Consider the following 19,679-nt stretch of genomic DNA (forward strand, 5'->3'; position numbering starts at 1 on the left):
GAGACGCGTCCAATAGCCTAAATAGTCCTGAACAGCATAAAATAGCAAAATCGCGCTTGCAAAACAATGTGAGAAAGTCACTGAGGGCATTTTTACGGAACCATGAACAAGATTGAAGGGTTTAGATACGTGAGATATCTTGCAAAAGCCGTGCTGTAGTAAATTACCGCATGTAGCGTTCACGAAAAGTATACCTCTATACCTCAGAAAAGAAATACTGGTGACACACTTTATACTGTGATTAATAACTAAAGCATTCCCTTGTATAGTGACTCGCTTAAGATGTCATTAGATGAGCAAATACAAGTTTGCGACGACTACATTAGGTAGCTTCCCACATATGTTCACCGAAGCGTTGTTTATTCGCAAACAGTAACGGATGCATAAGGGCTTGACATTGTGTTGAAAAAAGATCTGGTCCATCGCCAGCTGCATGCACGGGACCTCTCTTGCCGGAATTTTTTTTTCTAGTAATATCGAATTGCTGGAAAAGTGCAATACTTGCTGATAGACTACCCCTAAGATCATTATGAACCAAATTATCGAACACTAACCCAATCGAATCTTCAGAGCTTCAGCTAGAATGCGGGCCGAAAGCGCAAAAGACCTTGCATGCCAACACATATATCCTTTCAGCACAATTCAAGAGATAAAGTCCCAAAGCAAGCTCGTCCATCTCTGCCTTTACATCAAGTTTAATGAATCAAGCGAGTATTTGTGCAAATCTGCCCACAAAACCCGAACGAGTATGTCTCGTCATCTTTGAATTCAACGCAAAGCCAAGAGGGTCATCTGATTTCTTATGATGCTCATGATAGCCGGGTGGTGTCTTCGAAATCTGCTTCAAGTCGTCATTAGATAAGATACCTCCATCCAGAAGCTTCTTCAAATCAAAATTTTCATCAATTTTGAGACGACACAAGAAGTCGAAATTCGAATTTTGAAAAGCATGTTTCTCCAAGTGGCTTAAGTAGTTATCAAGTCTGCACAGTCCATCTAGTCGAGACTCACATCCTTGATTTCCATCCAACGGCACAACGGCATCATTGAGCTTGGCTCTGATGTATTCAGATTTATCTCCATTTTCATCACATTCCATCACTTCAAATACTAGACGTGCACCGAATGGCACAACATGACTGGTACGGAAGCGGCGATTTGGTTGCATGCGACCGCCATCAAGTTCATCCGCCAGCTGCTTAAAGTTCAGCGCAGTCAAAATTGATTCAATAACAATGTCATGAGTAAAGTCGACATATAATGGCTGATGAACTGGGAAATACTTAGGATTATGGTCAAGAGTCGAGTTCTGAGATGTTTGAGGACCATCAAATGCCTTGTGCTTTAATCGATGAATAAATTCAGTCACCCATCCAACACCCCATGCCTTAGATGTGACACTCATAAATCCAAACACGCTCTGGTGCATGAGATCCTGCTCATATTCATATTCCTCAAAATCTTGCTTGGTAAACAGTTTACAAAAGTTCGAATAACCAAGAGCCACCGTTTCATATCCACACAAGCTGATCATGTTAGATACGTCAGATGATGAAAACGTAATGCCTTTAACGTGTTTGTTAATTCGATCCGTGGCCTTTTTCAGCATTTTGAAACGCCAAGCGAGGGCTTTAAGTACTTTGGGTGAAAATGGATTGGGGCAACTCATGTATGGTGCTAAGGTATTATTTTGAAAGAATGTTTCAGTCAGTACCTCGATGTTCACTTTATCTTGCATGTCCCACCCAAAAAATCCAAGAGCCCAATAGCGCGCGGAGTCAACCATCCGGCTTTGAGAGGTCGTCCGTATTACTGGCTTTTTGTCATAATTTTCCAGTAATTTCGCATATTCATAATAATACTTTACACCTGAGTCAAACAATTCCTGTGCGCCCTTATGCACAAGCACATCTTCCCCCAAATCATATTCCCAATGTTCCAGAAATTCAAAATCGCCATGCGCTTTGAGTTGTCCGGTTTTCTGTGCCAACTTGATCTTTCTACCTAAGGAAGAAGGACCCCCGGGGCCTGCAGGATAACGAGACCCATGTCGATGAAGGATATGCGCGGATTTGATTTTACATTGCGGAGGCAGTACTTGGTGCTCGATTGTCTCTGGAAACAGGTCAAACGCTTGGTGATATGGTGACGTTGTTCCTAGGTTTCTGAAAATGTCGTCTGACGTTGCCGCATCTTCTTCTGCGTTCCAAGGTAGCCAGCGCATCTCGACAGACGAGTCATTGTTTGAACGAGTGGTGTTCAAACGGTCTTTTTGTGCCAAGAACGGTTTGGCACCATACTTCATGTTACCCAAGAAGCCAACATCTGTCGGAAATGTTTCGGACGAGGTTCCTGTGACATTGCGCCAAGGATCGCTATTCGTTCCTTTAGCTAAGCCGCACGCTGAAGTCAGAGAGTACCAGTATATTAGGAATTTAAGTAACATCAACATTCACTTCCAAGTTTCCGTTTGTCGATGAATGAAAAAAAATGCCCCGAGACGACTAGGTGGTCTGCCAGGATATACACTTGTTTTGGCCTTATACAATGACCAAGTCCTTACATGCTCATTTTTTCGCTCTTTGGATCCAGCAAGGCACATTGTTGGCATGTAAAAGTGGATTTTTATCTCCGCACGTGCGCGTTTCGTCCATCTAAAATCCAACTTACATGCAAGGGATTTAATCTATGTAGGGGATTAATTGAAAGGCGGTATAAACCTGGATCAGGGTGCATCAATACACGTTCCAGCCACCACGCATTTGAGTGCACGCTACTGACGCGGGGTATGACGCATTAGTTTTCGCTTGAAGTAAAGCAGCATGCTTACGGGAGGCTGCTGGTCATGATGACAAGGCTTAGTAAAAGAAAAGGGCGGCTCACCGGATATCTCGGTGTGTACATTACGCCACCGTCAATGGCGCAACAAAGCTATAAAATTATTTGATTCAACTTGTATCAATTTCTTGGCATAACCAGATGCATACTAGTTTGTCAAAAGCGGTTGTTATTGGACAATTAATCCTAATGACTCATTTCCTATTCCCGATTCACGGGCAAGGGCCCGAACTCATAAGTGGACGGATTAATCCACCCGGACAACAGATTGTCCCAACACACCATAATGTCCCGAAAAGAGTACTTTTCTCTTGAGCTGGCACGCCACGCCATATCATACTCCGATTTTTCTCGCTCAGCGCTAAAGGCTTTTTCCATTGAAATCAGGGTATCAGGTTGCTATCCTCGAACCCAACGATCCATCCGATGTGACAGAAATTATCGGTTCTGGCAAGGCCGACATGGGAACGAAGGCTATGATCCACACCATTGCAGGTGCTGCTCGTGGCTTTCCTATCGAATCCATTGGAACTCTTCTGGACGAACCTTTCACAGGTGTAGTCTACCTTGCAAGTTCGGGAATCAAGGACTTTACAAGCCTTCGCGGTAAGCGCGTAGGCTACGTAGGAGAATTTGGAAAGATTCAGATTGATGAGCTTGCTGCGCATTTCGGAATGTCTCAATCTGACTATACCGCCGTGCGGGTGGGCATGAATGTTGCTGATGCAATCAAGCGCGGCGAGATCGATGCTGGTATTGGTCTCGAGAATGTCCAGATGGTCGAACTCGAAGAATGGTGCAAAGAAACTGGCCGTCCCTCGGATGAAGTCAAAATGCTGCGCATTGATGAGCTCGCTCAGCTCGGCTGCTGTTGCTTTTGCTCTATCCTGTATATCGCCAACAAGCCGTTCTTGGAAAACCACCCCGAGAAGGCCCGTGCGTTTATGCGTGGAGTAAAGCGTGCTACTGATTTTGTAACGTCTTTCCCCACAGAAGCGTGGGGTGAATACAAGCAGTACAAAAAGCAAATGAATTCGTCTCTATGTGACAAAATGTTTGAGCGTTCTTTCGTTTATTTGAGCCGAGACTGCTCGAATGTTCCTCGCGACTGGAACAAGGTTACGAACTACTGCAAGCGCCTCGGTGTCGTCAAGCCTGACTTTGTACCGAACATGTCTAATACTTACCTTTCATGGGAGCGTCTCCCGGACGTGGATGACCCTATTGCTAAACAGCGAGTGATTGCCGAGCACCAGCAAAATGTGGCCAAGAATGGTGGTGTTCTTGCGGGTAGCATACCTGCTAAGTAGTGACTTGTTGGCATTTTATGCCAATCCAGAACTCAGCTCTACCGGGATATCAAACCTATAGCCTTCTCAATTTGAATGTTTTGCCAATGCATCTTGTTATTGCGTCCAAGTTTATTCCATTATGACCAATTGCGTAAGCCGCTTGGCTGTAGATGTTTGCATCGGATCTTGTGAAGAGTTTGTGATCACGGGAAATACGTGATTTGTGGAATATATTCGTCATCGAGGCGCGTTTAACAAATCACCTTTATTCCTCATGCCTATATATTCGTGCTTCGTTTACGGTTGGCTCATTGCGATAGACTTATTGGCGCCGAGGAAGTCCCCTCAAACCCTTATGGCATCCTTACCACAATTCACGTGATACCACGGGACACTGATCATGGTTTAAATAGTGCGCTTCCCTTTGCCCAAGTACGCCCGTAACAATGTCGCCACCCGCCCTCACGTGTGCGTCTCAACCTGCCCTTGATAAGATTTGGCCCAGAGATTCGCTCAAGCAACATATTGCTACCATTCAACGCCGTCAAACTGCTCTAAAAGGGGTGGATGCTCCCACTTATGTTCAACGCGTTCCTATAGTTCCTGGAAAAGAGCCTGTGGAGGACTATGATGGCAACTACGTTTTTGCCGACATCAAAGAGTCCCATACTAGCCGCGCCATGATAAGTCGTTATTACAAGGACATGATGGACGCTTCTGTCTCTGACGTTGTTGTTATCGGTGCTGGTAGTGCAGGCCTCACATGTGCTTACAAGCTAGCAAAGTCCCGCCCTGACCTTCGCATTACGATTTTAGAGGCAGGCGTTGCTCCAGGTGGCGGTGCTTGGCTGGGTGGTCAGCTTCAGTCTGCCATGGTCATCCGCAAGCCTGCACACAACCTATTGGTTGAGCTCGACGTTCCTTTCGACGACGAGGGCGCATACGTGGTTGTCAAGCATGCTGCTCTTTTCACGTCTACGATCCTTTCCAAGCTGCTTGCCATGCCAAATGTAAAGCTCTTCAATGCAACTTGCGTTGAAGACCTGATTATCAAGAAGGATCCTACTGGCACACAACGTGTGAATGGTGTAGTTACAAACTACACTCTAGTCTCAATGGCTCATGGTCTCCAGAGCTGTATGGATCCTCAGACCATTACAGCTCCAATTATCTGTTCATTTGCTGGTCATGATGGACCATTCGGCGCGTTTACAGTTAAGCGCCTTGCCAGCGCTGGTCTTCTCAACCTGGGAGACATGAATCCACTCAACATGAACGAGTCCGAAGGATTGATTGTAAATAACACCCGAGAGGTTTTCCCTGGTGTTGTTGTTGGTGGCATGGAACTAAGCGAACTCGACGGTCATCCACGCATGGGCGCTTCTTTTGGTGGTATGCTTGCTAGCGGCACCAAAGCAGCAGTCGAAGCAGCTCGGGCGTATGACCGTCTCGAGATCGATGAGGGAGAAGTAGTGAGCGTCCGCCAGTAAATTTCCTTTTGGGCTTCGGATAGCAGTATTACACAAGTCTCGTAGTCCCGACGATATACGAATGTTTGTTCTTTTATTAATGATAAGCATTATTCGATAGGTGTGATTTGCATAGGGCGTTGTGGAGAAACAACCATGAGCCTTAGTGTTTCGCGTTATCAAATTAATGTGAACAATCAGCAACTTAGAATAATAACTCGTGAAAGATGTTTACGAATCCATTAGGTGCTATATTGTTTTAAAACAATGTTTTTGGAAACGGTTCTCTAACAAAAAGCTGAGCATGATGATGAAACTTGCCTATTCGAGACTATAAAACTATTTGATTTTTCTCCTCAATGCTTTCGTCAAAACGCAGCTATGATAAAATTTGCGCTTCTTGTCTTTTTTTGCTTGAGCCAATTCATTTACTCGTATGAGTCACCTATTTATCAGCCTAATGATCTAAGTTCGAGCAAGAGTGATTTCGGTGATGTATTATATACATCACCGATTTCATCTCAGAGAGAGGCTCACATCGTTTCGACGAGTAGTGTCCAGAACAACCGCAGATCTGAAAACCAAGCCCCTCCAACTCTGCTAGACTCTTGCACCTATGATGCGCCTGTCACAGTTACTGTTACTCATTGGAAAACGACTGGACTATCTGACACGCCTCTTCCCACAAAATCGGCGAGAAGCCATGGTCAAGAAAGCAGTAAAACTAAATTGATCAAATCTGGCATTTCGAAAAGCTCTGATCTAGGCATATCCTCAAGACAGGTTGCTTGGACCCATACTGTGAGCAGCGATAAGAGAAACAGACCTACAATCATATCAGTCTCCAAAAACCAGATTTCATTATCCGGTCAAGACCTAAGACCAAGCGAAGGAACACTATCAAGCCACAGTACGAGCAACACCAAAATTTATGATTCAGACGCCTACAAATCTAAGTTAGCTTCTGTATATATTCGACCATCAATAATTCATGATTCTAAAGGTGCGAGCGCTTCAAGGGACGCAGGATTTGAAACGGATACCTTTAAGACCAGCGCCCATTCCTCGCGGCAACGCAAAAGTACGGTGGACTATACTTCTCTGAAAACTGGGGATCACATCGAGTCATTTTGGACGTTTCAAGTCATTTAATATCATCGACTGACATATCCAGGACATCGTTAAAGTCAAACACTTGGATCAGAGATGCGACAGTTACAGTGAAACCTCAATCTTCAAATCATTCTGCATTTACCGTGTCTCATGATCTTTCAACAAGTCAGCATGCTCCAATTTGTACTGCTAATTACATAGATTCGATGATTGATATAGCACCTTCGACCTCTTCCATGGTAATTCATTCAGCGGAGAATCATCGATCTAAGAAGAATCTATCTCAAGTATCCACAACACCCAAACCTACGACGCTAATCACAAGGACTGTCAAAGGCAAGGCGTTAACAGTCACAGCGACGTCGATCAGTGTCGGATTAGATTGCGGTAACGACAATATCTTTGGGATTGAAGTATGTGCCAACGGATCGGGAAATGGTAATCATATTCTAGTGTGAAGATGTCGATCACACAATGTGAGACGCGCATCATACACGCTAGCTGAGCGTATTAGATTTATCGAAATTCTTAGCAGAAACACTGAAATAAAGCTTGATATAGAGGCAATGCATTGATTACAAAAGTTCATATATGTTTATCATTTTGTGTAACTAAACCGTATGGCTGTTCCTTTGATGTCCAGCATCTTTGGTGCCAACCTTGAATCTGAAACGATTACTTATAAAGGACAGTGTGGCATGTAAAAAAAATTCCTCCTTAACATGAAAAATTAACACTCCAAGGAACCTTTAGCCTGTAGGAACATTTTGACTTCATTTCGACTCGAATCTCCGCGTCCAATTGCTACACCATTCTCCGACATGATTATAGTGTCACTTGTACCATCTGTTCGCCATCCCTGCTGGGTAACACGCATGCGACAACCATACTCAGTTTCTGTTTCCATAAACCATTGTTTACGCAACAAAAGGCTGTGCGTATCCATGCAGGGTTGCAGTGATATGCGATCATCAACGTCTTGAGGGTAGGGAGAATAATTACCGGAGTCATGATCATACCGCTGAACTTGACCAGGAGTAAGACACATCGAGGTGTTTTTCAGGCTACGCAATTGACCACCGGCCTTGTATTTCTTCGATGGTGGCTCGCATTGGAAAAACTGAAACATCTGATCGGTTTTGTCCACCTTGATGAGAGCTGGGTACCCGTTCACTTCTTTCGAATTGGAAACCTCAAAATGTTCAGACGTATTTCCAGAAATGTGAATGCCAACAAGACTACCAGCGACACCCTGGGGCTTGCATGAAAGCCTCGCTGCCATGCACTGGCTGATACAAATGATCCACAATGTAAGTAATGCTTTAAGTGCGATCATGGGGATTCAACAAAGGTCTTGAGCTATGATTGATGTATCATTTATACGGTACTAGGTTCATTCGAATAAGTAAGGACAGAAGCCCCTGCGTCTATGCTAGCCAATACACGAGTATATAACATGATGCTTATATAATATATGTGGGCGTTGCGAATTCTTGATCCAACCATCTCCATGAAATTCAGGGAACTCCGATGGGCGTGGTGACAGACCTTGTCATGGAACTTCCGCCAAGTCGGCATTGGCTGCTTCCATTTCACCGAGCCATACTACACCGGCTTATCCCCGATGACGACGAGTTGCGTGACTTGCTAGTTGTGATTGCGCCCGGGCTTGGCCTTCGAAGAGTTCTATCTACCCTCCTGCGAGTTTATGCACGTCCGACATGTCTTGTCGTGGTAGTGAACGCATCATCAAAAGATGTCAATGGTATCAATCATGATCTTGGCACTCTGGGTCTTGGGCATAGTGCTGTTCGCGATGTGCACCACGAAATGAGTGCGAAGCAAAGAGCAGATGTATATGTATCGAGTGGAATTGTTAGTGTCACATCTAGAATTTTGATTGTTGATATGTTGAGCAAAAGAATACCGATCTCTCGAATTACTGGCGTGGTTGTGCTGCACGCAGAACAAGTTTCGCCTGTATCGATTGAGGCATTCATTCTGCGTGTTTATCGACAAGAGAACAAAGACGGATTTGTCAAGGCTTTTTCAGACAATGTTGAACAATTAGCGAACGGATTTCATAAACTACAAACAATTATGTCGCAGCTCCGTTTGCGCCAAGTGGATATATGGCCACGATTCCATCAAGATATAGACAAGGATCTGGTCAAAAGACGTGCTGATGTGATTGAATTACATCAGCCATTGACACCTAGGATGGTGTCCATTCAAAATGCCATCATCGAGTGCTTGGAAGGCACGCTTCATGAAATCAGGTTGAGCAAACTTGCAGCAGATATGGAAGACTTTGACGTTGAACATACTATGTACCGTGCGTTTGATGTCGCCGTTCGCCGGCAGCTTGAACCCGTTTGGCACAGGCTTAGTCCTTCCACGAAGCAATTAGTGGGCGATCTAAATACTTTAAGACATTTACTTCATGCGTTACTGTCTTATGATTCCGTGTCATTTTATATTTATCTGGAAACGATCTTGGCTTCAAACGCACCCTCTACTGAAGCAGGTGCTTTCCAGCGACAATCTCAATGGCTCATGACTGATGCAGCAAATATAATATTTCATGAAGCAAGAGCCAGGATTTGGGGTGAGAGACAAGAGTGTGGTGATACAGAGCTGGTCTTGGAGGAATTGCCCAAATGGAAGCTATTAGTCGATGTTTTGTACGAAATCGAGCAAGATATCTATACCAACAGGTCTGCTACCTCCAATCACACGATTTTAATCATGGCTAAATCCGATCGCACTGTCTCTCAGCTTCGTATGTGGCTGTCGCTCGCGGAAGGAGACTTCAAGACCCCAGGTCGCTCATACACGAAGGCTTGTCTTAATGACTATTTTGCCTGGAAAAAGAACCTCCAGTCATTTCAGCATGAATCTCCGGGTAAAGATAATAATGAAAATCCAGCTTCATCTTCGACAGCCTCAAGCACATTAAATGAAGCATTGCACCGGAAAATTATGCGTTCAGGTGCACCTGCTCATAAGCGAAGGCGTGTAAGAGGTGGTCTGCAGCAGGGGCCCTCCCGACCTATCGTTTATGAAAACGAACAAGCAGCTGAGTGGAAAGAAAAGGTGCCAAATATTGAAGTCGCTCGAAAAACAAGTCGTGTTTTGGAAAAATCTGTCGAGGAAGATTGGGTTGATGATTCGCTGGATTATTTCGGACTAATTGATTTGAGCCATGTTGTGATCGTACAAAGTTATCAAGATGACAACGACGACAGCCTTTTACAAGAACTACGACCTCGTTATGTGATTATGTATGACCCTAATGCTCAATTTGTGCGCCAGGTTGAAATTTACCGAGCTACACAAGAGAAGACGCCAGAATTGAAAATATATTTTCTTCTCTATACTGACTCAGTCGAAGAACAAATGTATTTGGCTGCATTGCGACGTGAAAAAGATTCATTTGAGCGATTAATACGGGAGAAAGCAACAATGGCGATACCTTTAACTGTGGATGGAACCCCAGCCGAGGATGCTGATCAACGCATGGTTCGCATGCTGAGCACTCGCGTAGCGGGAGGTCAACGAGCCTTGCCATCAGTTCGACCACCAAGTGTTGTGGTGGATATGAGAGAATTTCGCTCAAGCTTGCCTTCGCTTTTGCATGCAGCTGGTCTTCAGGTTATTCCATGCACACTTCAGGTGGGCGACTACGTGATTTCCTCTGAGATGTGTGTGGAGCGCAAGAGCCTCATGGATCTGGTTCAAAGCCTCACCTCGGGCCGATTGTATACGCAATGCGAATCAATGTCTATGCATTATCCGTATCCTATATTATTGATTGAATTCGACCATGAACGTGCATTTACATTTCAAGGAATGGGTGAAACAAACCCTACTGGTTCTGCTCGGCCTATCACTTCGCGAACATCCTCTCTTGACTTGGATTTGCAATCCAAACTAGCATTATTAACATTATCATTTCCTCGTTTGCGACTGATATGGTCTTCTTCGCCCTACGCCAGCGTAGAAATCTTGTCTGATCTCAAACAGAATTATGACGAGCCAGACCCTGCACATGCTGCCGCTATTGGCTTAGATGATCTGTCAGAACGTCACAGTCAAGAAATGGCTATTCATGCCACATCCATGGAAATGCTTCGTGCTATGCCGGGAGTCACCGTAAAAAACTCCGCCTACATTGCGCGAAAAATCCCGCATATTCATTCGTTAAGTGACGCGTCAGTGACAGAGCTGCAAGGTCTGATCGGATCCGAGCCTGGCCGAAAGTTGCATGATTTTCTTCACCGGCGTTTCATCGCATCTTAATTAAAAATTTGCCCATTTCCTGTAAATTACACATGTAGATCGACTGCACTGCGTACCGCCCTTGTGTGTATTTCACGAGTCACATTACATTGAAGCATGTCCGGTTTACTCGGTAAAGTTGTTAGAATTGATTCCGAGGGCGCTGCCCCATCCCTAGCCTCATTACCAGAAGTTGCATCTCAGGTCGCTTCGCAATGGAAAACTAGTAGGGCATCTACTGTCAAACCAGGAGAATGCCGCTTGCTGTTTCCCGCGCAATCTCATCCCATTGCAGGAGTGGCGTCGGGAGAACAACCACGAGCTCCACAAACAGGCCCTGACTCGTTGCCTCCTAAGAACGTTTTTCTTCGAAATGAACGCCTAGAATGGACTCGACTGGCTGCAGCGAAGGGTGTGCGTGCCCTGCGCGAGTTGGGAAAGATAAACGGTGAGAAGCAAGTAATCGAAGTGGACTCTTTCTCAAGCTCACACGCCGCCGCGGTTGGAGCCATTCTGGGACTCTGGAATGTAAACCACTTCAAAACACGGGGTCCAATGCCTGGCTGGGATTTGCCACTCGATAAACAAGGCGGTCGGCATATCAGTGTTGCTCCGATGAATGGCCTTGCCTCTCAAGACGAGAAAAAATCTTTGCGCGACGAAGACGATGATCTTTGCAGCACCGGGACCCCATTAAGCTGGTACACAGGTGAAGTGTATGCTCATGCTCAAAACTGGTCCCGAGAACTTCAAGAGGTACCGGCCAATCTCATGTCTCCAACTATTTTCTCTGAGCGCGTCGTAAATGCTTTCAAGAATGTTCCACACACTCAGGTCGTGATCAGGGATGCGAAATGGGCGCGTGAGCAAAACATGAACTTGTTCCTGTCTGTGGCTCAAGGATCGGAGCAGCCCTGTAAGTTTGTTGAAATCCATTATCACGGTGCACCTGAGCATCACTCCGCCCCGCTTGCTCTTGTTGGCAAAGGTATTACGTTTGACACAGGCGGGATCAGTTTGAAGCCTAGTGCTGGCATGGACCTTATGCGTGCCGATATGGGTGGTGCAGCTGCTGTGGTTGCCTCAACGCTAGCTATAGCCCAACTGGGTCTTCCTATTAATGTTGTCACAGTGGCTCCTTTAACTGAAAACATGCCAAGTGGGCGTGCTACTAAGCCTGGTGATATTTTCCAAGCACGAAATGGCCTTACGGTTCAGGTCGACAACACGGATGCTGAAGGTCGACTTGTCTTGGCAGATGCGCTTTCGTATGTATCTGAAACGTTCTCGCCCCACACCGTTATTGACGTGGCTACTTTGACTGGAGCCTGTGTCATGGCTTTGGGCGATGTGTACTCTGGCGTATTTACGGAGAGCGATTCGTTATGGCATCAGCTCAAAACCGCTTCTGAGGCTGAACATGATTTGTGTTGGCGCATGCCACTCACTGATATGTACCTGCCACAAATTTCCAAATTGAATGCAGATTTAGTCAATACGGGCGGGCGTCCCGCAGGAGCATGTACTGCAGCCATCTTCTTGAAGCAATTCGTTCATGGCCTGGAAGATCGAACCAAAGGAGAAGAGCAATGCGTGCAATATGCGCACATCGACATTGCCGGTTCTATGGAAGCCGCTTCGAACACACTGAATGACTATCAAGCGAAAGGTCTAACTGGTCGCCCCGTTCGAGCACTTGTAGAGTTTGCGCGTCGTTTGGCCTACACTTCGTAGTATTCCCCAACCTTTGACTTAGGGTTGTAGATGGTGGATATCAGCTGAAATGCTCTTACCATCAAGCAACAGCTCAGACATCACCTTGCCGGTACCAAGGCTATTGCTGATACCCCATACCGCGTGACCAGCAGCAACATAAATGCCGTTCTCGGCAGAACCGCCCAAAATGGGGGCGGCAGTGCGAGGAGAAATGGGCAGGTAACATGCCTGCTCAGCAAGGAGTTCGGCATCATTTTTCACGTCCAAATACTCTGGACTCAAAACACCAGCTTGAATCTGGAGTTCGGCTGTACGTTTGGGATCAAATGTCACGTCATCAGCAAGTTCAGGGATCGGGACATCGTCTGAACCACCAGACACGTAAGCAACGCCTTTAGGACGGATGTAGAACTCAGGCGCTCCCGCAGAGTTACCATAGCGCATTTCAGAGAAGAAACAATCAGGAGAAAGTTGGTGTCCTTTCGCAGCTTGAATCTTGATGCTGTGCGCACGACTGCCCTCAATCATCGATGCTGAACGCAAGTACGCAGGCATGGTAGATGGCGTAAACCACGTTTGCAAAAGCTTACCAGTCCAGGGACCAGCAGCTACAACAACATCGGTGGCTGGGAGCACTTGTTCCTCACCGTTTACCTGGATCTTCACGCCTTTAACCCTACTGCTCTCATTCAAATCCAACCCAATAGCCTTGGTCTGCAGGCGGATCTCCACACCAGCTTCTTTGGCTTTGTTTGCAAGGAACTGAGTTAACTCTCCCGGGGTCACTTGCGCCGTCGATCCGCCCCCACCGATAGGACTAGATGAGATGAAAACTTGCTGATTGAGCCAGTCGATTTTGGGACGCGAACGTGCTTTGCGAGAAGTGTCCAGACTCAATTGATGCGTCTCGACCTCTCGGTAGCCCCAAAGTTCGGCACCGTTCTCTTTCTTCGCCAACTCGTGATGGAGCTCATAGCTCAAAGAGGCTAGGCTGGCTGTTGATGTGCCATGCCAGTCAAGGGCCAAGAAACCACCAGCTTTTCCGGACGCTCCTGGAGCCAGGTCCTTGCTTGACTCCAAGACTGTCACCTTCGGACAGTCTGATCGCAGGCTCGTATAATAAGCAATGCTTATACCGATGATACCACCTCCGACGATAACAATGTGACGTTCAGCTTCAGCCATAGTGCCAACAGATAGATGAAGTAGAGCAGAGCGAGTCACCGTTACTTGGTACAAATACCACAACCACGTGCACAAAGGCTTCTCGCGTGGGATTTGATTTAATAAAAAAAATGATCTAAGATTTCTATATTTAAGATATAAAAAATTTTGGTAGAACTGGGATTCGAACCCAGGATAAGTAGGGATCACCAGCGATCACCGCTGAAGAAATTCAAAGTAACTTGAATCTACCGCCTTAGACCACTCGGCCATCCTACCCAATCGTTGATTGTCTGCTTGAAGATAGCAAATATGATACGTAAAATTGGTATATCTCAGCAATTCTAATGCTGCGACTTTGTTGCACAGTTTATACGACATACTTCAAATCCCCTACGAAATTGCAATGAAGCCCAAGAAAGTAGAGAGTCCCATTATACCAACGAAATCTTGCTCAGCTCCGACTCAAGATGGCGAGAATCTGATTGTTTTCTGTCAACAATTCGTAGACCGAATTTTTATTAGTGTGTCTCAGAAGGGGAAAATTGGGTACTTGGTATGTGCTATCTGACTGACGTACAGGTACAAGCCAATGTTCTTTCTCATTTGAAATCTGCAGATTGTCCCGTCAATGTTGACGAAGAACCACTTAGCGAGGAACCTTGCGAGGCAAACGTCGAATTAGTTCCATTATTTGGAGCTCCTCCTGTGGGCATGGAGGATCTTTATGCACTTTACGCGAAGCACTTAGCGCTTGGAGTTAGTATGGATGTGCGCGAATCGAACACGGCGTCTCCAAATGATATGAGGTCCATGGTCTTCGCATTAGCCTTAGATCGGATCACTCCCGCAAATGAAGAGCTTAATTTCGATTCTGAACGAAATCGGTTGAATCAAGTAAGGCTCATGCTGCAACAATGCCGAGTCTGGTGAGACGAGTGTTATGACAATGCTTTTAGGCTTATCATAACACAAGAGTCGTCATGCAGGTGAACTATCAATCTCCACAATCCATCTGAATTTTTCTACAATTCCTATAAATTTTGCCTGACTCTCAACACAGTTGGTAAGGCCATAGAAAGAACCAGTAACTGTCAGACCCTGACGTTGTTTTAATAGTAAGTGAAGCAGGATCAAAGACAGAATATGGTTGATACCGTATTTCCTGAGCGTGAGGAACAACCAAGTGCGTTTTCTGAATCCCTCAGCGACGAATGCAATAAGCTTCAGACCACCGAGGCAAATCAATCTGTTGTGCCTTCCTCAAAGAAAAGGAAAAGGAAACAATTTGCAACCAAAACAACATTTGACGAGCATGGTGCTGCGCATACCACACCACTTTCCTCTCAAGAATCCAGTGATTCGAATCTAAAGTACATCGTATTTGTGGGCAACATGTCATATGATGTCGCAGCCGATGAATTAGCGAAACATATGGAAGAAACTTGTGGCGAAAAACCCAAAGTCCGCTTGCTCACCAAAAAAGCAGATCCTGCCTTGCATGAAAAGCTGTCAAATTCGAAAAAAAAATCCATTGCGAAAGGGAAAGCCAGGGATCCATCGGCACCTGTTTCAAGAGGTTGTGCGTTTGTTGAGTTTACAAATGCCAACTCATTACAGAAAGCATTGCGATTCCATCATACTATGTTTCGAGGTCGACAAATCAATGTCGAACTCACTGCCGGTGGTGGCGGCAAGAGCGAACGCCGCACAGAAAAAATCAAGGCAAAGAATGCAGGGCTTGACAAAGAGCGTCGCAAACTGTTTGAGAAATATGTTAAACCAGGTGCGGAGGCACACAAACAAAAACAGCTAAAGGGGCAAGATGGCCAGCGCGCATCTACCTCAGCTGAAAACTCAGATCGATCTACCTCGAGCAAATTCAAGTATGCTAGCGGTGCTAATGCTGTACGATTGGGATAAATAGTGCGCGCCCGGGTCTACATTAAATGTCACTCATACACATCTAATTATGCTGCAAAATCTAAATTACACTAATACTTGATCGTTCGGTCGCGAATGAGGTAGCCAAAGCGTTGGAAGTGGTCCGGCTAATGCAGGTTGCTCATACGCGTCGTGACTTACACTACGAAGTTCAGGGAGCTCTTGACGGTATTCAGTCGGCCACTGTTCCTCTTGTGCAATGGGTATATTGTCACATGTCCGATTTCGATATCTTTGACGTTGCTCCTGCAGCTCATCCTCGGCAGAATAAACATCATAGAGATTGACAAACGATGTATGAGGGAGAAACGTTTTTCCAACATTTCCCGCAAACCATATTGTATAACAAACAAGTGGCACAATCACCAAACTGTTGAATACTTGCTTGCGCACAGAGAAGAGAGAGAGCTGGAAAGCCTGGAAGAGAACAAGAGCCCAAATGCATCGCCTAACTGCAAGAGGCCATGCATGTCCATGCGAGTCATAGGGTTTGTCCACAACATTTAAGAGCTGGTATTTGACAACAACGTAAGCAACACCAAAATACAATGCACCAAAGATTGTGATAAGCGGACTCACAATCCCATAAAGCACGCTTAATGTAAATACCAAAAGTGCTTGGGGATACAACGTCCCAATATTGATTGTTGGTGCCTGAAGCATTGCTGCACGTCGTCGAGGTGTACAAACAGTACATAAGCGCTGAACTTGACGAATGAAAATGTTTGGCAGCAAAACAAGCTGGAATGGCTGGATTGCAAGTCCTTGAAATATAACATATGAGAGCGAAAAGTTGCGCGCGACAGGTAAAGACTGAGCCAGTTTATCAATCATATGCATAGGACTTTCCGACAATTCTTTAAGCATATCCCGTGCACTTGTAAAAAGAAAGACAAATACAACTGAAAACAGCAAGTAAAGATAGTACATGTTTAGAACATTGTGCTCAATATGAGAGTGTGCGCGGGCCCGTTGGAACCATGATGAATATACCATAGCGATTGGCACAAGTGCGTTAATGGAAATTAGCAACAATGTTGGGAGAGAGTTCTGTACAAAGGCACGGAGTCGAGCATTTTCATCAAGAAGATCTCCGAGCCAAGGAAGATATGTCTTTATACCATTCATGTTTACCAATGTGGCTAGCATCAAGTCCAGTGAAAGCGTGAATGTAAGGACGATAGCCATCATTACTCTCATGATCCACTGTCTGATCCTTCGGTCCCATACAGCTGTCTCTTGATGCTCCCAAATAAGATCACGCGGCTCCATTGCAGGTTCAGTCAACATACATCCAGGCGTGGGATGATATACGACTTGACTCGCAATCTGTGCACTCCAGATGTTCCGAAACGTCACAAAAGCAGTGTGCCCATGAGGAAAGTCCGACTCTTTAAGGTGACGGACTGCCATATCCAATGAAGCGAACTCGTAGGAGGCCTGGTCGATTGCATCCACGCATTTTCCCATACACTGGAGCTGTGAAACAAAAGTTCTCGGTCGACGAAGAGTTGTTTGGACATGCGATCCAACAATAGGAGCGTCTCCAGGACTCGGCGGTTCCAGCATTGCCAAGGTCTGCTCCTCGATAGTTTTCGGGTCAAAGTTTCTTACAGAAACATCATGTCCAATCCAATTATACCACAATCGCTCGAGTCGGAACAATTTTTTGGCGCGTTCTTCCAGCAACTTGTCAAGTGCCTGAGTACATTTGAGGACTGTCACACGCTCAACATCCAGCCGGAGGTGGCAAAAATACGACATCAGAGCTTCCATGTCAGACAGATGCTCAGGAAGCTTGTGAACCTGTACAGTACGAGACATCTCTGTTCGCCGTGATGAAGAATAGTATCCTTGGCGGAATGAGATGAAAACTTTATAAGTACGCCACAATATCAGCATAGCGATTATAGAATACACAAATGTGCTTACCAACTGTGTATTTTCGTACAGAGTATCACGGGTGACAATGGTAGGTGGTGCCAATATGGGTAATGGCTCTTTAGGCTTTCTCAGATGACGCAATATGTCAACAGTATCACCAAGTGATTCTCCAGGTTTCACCCCATCAATCCATCCGTTCGAGTAATAGTGAACTGGCATAAGCACAAAAATCGCCCAGAGGCTGGTAAGGGTGAAGTATGTAAAGCCCATCTTCAAAAAGAGAAGAGCTGTCACAGCATCCAGCCCAATTGTGTGCGCAACACTGTGATCTGAGTATAATAGAACTGGTAAAATCCAGCCAAACATGCTGTTTCGCATACGATCATAGGGCAAAGCTGAACCTTGGATGTGGTGACGAGCAAGATACACTGAGGGATAGTGTCGTTTCCAAATCCCAAAGACCAATATGGCGACAAAACCGATTGCGAAAGATAGAACGACCTGTTGTTGAAGCCAAGGACCATCAAAAGTCTTTCCGCGAGGACCTGGTCTTTCCGGAAGAGATTCATTCATATCCATGAGAACGTCCCATGGCGCATACGAAAACGTCATTCCTGGATTCTACGGCACGGGATCGCTGGTCTAAACGTCCCAAGAGAGGTTCCACAATTTGCACCGATTCGTGTTAGTCAGCATTGAGCAATATCTGCGTTGGCTTGTGGAAAATCGGATCCTCAGCAAACGACCATGGACGAAGACGAAAAAGTAGCGAGGCCTGAGCCTCGGCCGGGCGATTCTGATGAAGAAGAAGACATGCCAGATTATCGTGTTCTTTCAGCTCTTTCTAAGAAGCATTTATCTGCAGGAAGCGCTTCTGTGGATGCACCTGCACCATCTATTCCTAAGCGTGGTGAGAAAGATTTCGAGCCCACAGGATTTGGCGGTCAAGTTAAAGCTCTGGACGAAAGCCGAAATGCACTCTTCACAACGATTTCGCTCCCTAGAGCGCACTCTAGGTAAGCATATATTGCTAACATCTAGCAAAACACTGTCTGCTGCGACCTGGGATCCCCAATTCCAGCGTGCTTTCGTACATGTACAGCGAGGTCAATCATGTGTCCATGTCGGTCTATCTGAGCGAAGAAAACTTGAGAACGGTCAATCTATGACATTTCTGGAGCTTTTTCCTGAGGAAGCTGTATACCTTATTGAGCGTGGCGCTTTAGACTGTCGGTGGACTCAAACACCAGGTTGCATCCCATCTCCCGACTCTTTCTCTACTTGTATACCCATCTCTGTTTCACAGGCGTATTCTCACTTGTTAGGAACAGATTCATCGAACCTAGCGCGATATCAGGTATGTTTCAAACGGGGCTCACTCCAAGATCTATGCCTATCTCAAACGCCTTGGATACATTGTACAACGTGCATCGGAGGTCGATCGTCTTCGTGCGTCTACATCAGCTTCCCTGGAACACAAACGGATTTTAATGCAGATCTTGTTCGGTTGGCGTAAGGCGTTATCTAGTTTTGCGAAGTGTCTTATTCAGGCTATCCGATGGTGTCTTCGTTCGATTTGTGGCAAGCCTCGAGGCTTGTTGGGTATCTCAGCGAATGACTCGTATGGTGAGTTGTTTTATCCGGTATTTGTTGAATTGATTAACGTACTAGGCACGATCTTTGAAAAATTGCAGATCGTGAGTACATCAGGGTTCAACTCCTGTGCGTCGTCATTGAATCCCCAAAACGTTCTTGATAATGGGTCACTCAAGCCTTTCTATTACGCCTGGCGTCCAGCCACACATTTTAAACGAACACATCCACCACCTCCGGAGTTCCGCATCTGTGTGCTTGAAACGCATAAGCATCCGATGCTGACTGTGCATGATTTCGACACTCTCTTCTCGCATGTGCCACTCTCGTGCCACGGAGATTTAATACATGATGATAAGGAGCTCGAGCAAATTCGCGCACAAAA

At 45.7% G+C, this 19,679-nt stretch overlaps 11 protein-coding genes across 11 annotated transcripts; 7 read left to right on the forward strand and 4 right to left on the reverse strand.

Moving 5' to 3' along the window:
- Positions 1-703: 703 nt before the first annotated feature.
- Positions 704-2,305, reverse strand: MGL_1312 (uncharacterized protein; the record flags this gene model as incomplete). The annotated part of the gene is made up of 1 exon (XM_001731077.1): positions 704-2,305. One exon carries the CDS (start codon positions 2,303-2,305, stop codon positions 704-706), a length of 1,602 nt encoding a protein of 533 aa, XP_001731129.1.
- Positions 2,306-3,299: 994 nt separating this feature from the next.
- Positions 3,300-4,148, forward strand: MGL_1313 (uncharacterized protein; the record flags this gene model as incomplete). The annotated part of the gene is made up of 1 exon (XM_001731078.1): positions 3,300-4,148. One exon carries the CDS (start codon positions 3,300-3,302, stop codon positions 4,146-4,148), a length of 849 nt encoding a protein of 282 aa, XP_001731130.1.
- A 428-nt stretch (positions 4,149-4,576) lies between these two features.
- Positions 4,577-5,620, forward strand: MGL_1314 (uncharacterized protein; the record flags this gene model as incomplete). The annotated part of the gene is made up of 1 exon (XM_001731079.1): positions 4,577-5,620. One exon carries the CDS (start codon positions 4,577-4,579, stop codon positions 5,618-5,620), a length of 1,044 nt encoding a protein of 347 aa, XP_001731131.1.
- A 1,298-nt stretch (positions 5,621-6,918) lies between these two features.
- MGL_1315 (uncharacterized protein) lies at positions 6,919-7,170 on the forward strand (the record flags this gene model as incomplete). The annotated part of the gene is made up of 1 exon (XM_001731080.1): positions 6,919-7,170. One exon carries the CDS (start codon positions 6,919-6,921, stop codon positions 7,168-7,170), a length of 252 nt encoding a protein of 83 aa, XP_001731132.1.
- Positions 7,171-7,442: 272 nt separating this feature from the next.
- On the reverse strand, positions 7,443-8,048 carry MGL_1316 (uncharacterized protein; the record flags this gene model as incomplete). Its single annotated transcript, XM_001731081.1, has 1 exon — positions 7,443-8,048. One exon carries the CDS (start codon positions 8,046-8,048, stop codon positions 7,443-7,445), a length of 606 nt encoding a protein of 201 aa, XP_001731133.1.
- Positions 8,049-8,266: 218 nt separating this feature from the next.
- Positions 8,267-11,014, forward strand: MGL_1317 (uncharacterized protein; the record flags this gene model as incomplete). Its single annotated transcript, XM_001731082.1, has 1 exon — positions 8,267-11,014. One exon carries the CDS (start codon positions 8,267-8,269, stop codon positions 11,012-11,014), a length of 2,748 nt encoding a protein of 915 aa, XP_001731134.1.
- Positions 11,015-11,110: 96 nt separating this feature from the next.
- MGL_1318 (uncharacterized protein) lies at positions 11,111-12,727 on the forward strand (the record flags this gene model as incomplete). Its single annotated transcript, XM_001731083.1, has 1 exon — positions 11,111-12,727. The coding sequence occupies one exon, from the start codon at positions 11,111-11,113 to the stop codon at positions 12,725-12,727; it is 1,617 nt and encodes a 538-aa protein (XP_001731135.1).
- Positions 12,728-12,745: 18 nt separating this feature from the next.
- MGL_1319 (uncharacterized protein) lies at positions 12,746-13,894 on the reverse strand (the record flags this gene model as incomplete). Its single annotated transcript, XM_001731084.1, has 1 exon — positions 12,746-13,894. The coding sequence occupies one exon, from the start codon at positions 13,892-13,894 to the stop codon at positions 12,746-12,748; it is 1,149 nt and encodes a 382-aa protein (XP_001731136.1).
- Positions 13,895-15,019: 1,125 nt separating this feature from the next.
- Positions 15,020-15,796, forward strand: MGL_1320 (uncharacterized protein; the record flags this gene model as incomplete). The annotated part of the gene is made up of 1 exon (XM_001731085.1): positions 15,020-15,796. One exon carries the CDS (start codon positions 15,020-15,022, stop codon positions 15,794-15,796), a length of 777 nt encoding a protein of 258 aa, XP_001731137.1.
- A 66-nt stretch (positions 15,797-15,862) lies between these two features.
- Positions 15,863-17,287, reverse strand: MGL_1321 (uncharacterized protein; the record flags this gene model as incomplete). Its single annotated transcript, XM_001731086.1, has 1 exon — positions 15,863-17,287. The coding sequence occupies one exon, from the start codon at positions 17,285-17,287 to the stop codon at positions 15,863-15,865; it is 1,425 nt and encodes a 474-aa protein (XP_001731138.1).
- Positions 17,288-18,448: 1,161 nt separating this feature from the next.
- On the forward strand, positions 18,449-19,402 carry MGL_1322 (uncharacterized protein; the record flags this gene model as incomplete). The annotated part of the gene is made up of 3 exons (XM_001731087.1): positions 18,449-18,717; positions 18,743-19,058; positions 19,373-19,402. 3 exons carry the CDS (start codon positions 18,449-18,451, stop codon positions 19,400-19,402), a joined length of 615 nt encoding a protein of 204 aa, XP_001731139.1.
- Between the last annotated feature and the right edge of the window lie 277 nt (positions 19,403-19,679).

Source organism: Malassezia globosa (genome assembly GCF_000181695.2).
Source record: "Malassezia globosa CBS 7966 chromosome Unknown mgl_sf_3.1, whole genome shotgun sequence".
Lineage (NCBI taxonomy): Eukaryota > Fungi > Basidiomycota > Malasseziomycetes > Malasseziales > Malasseziaceae > Malassezia > Malassezia globosa.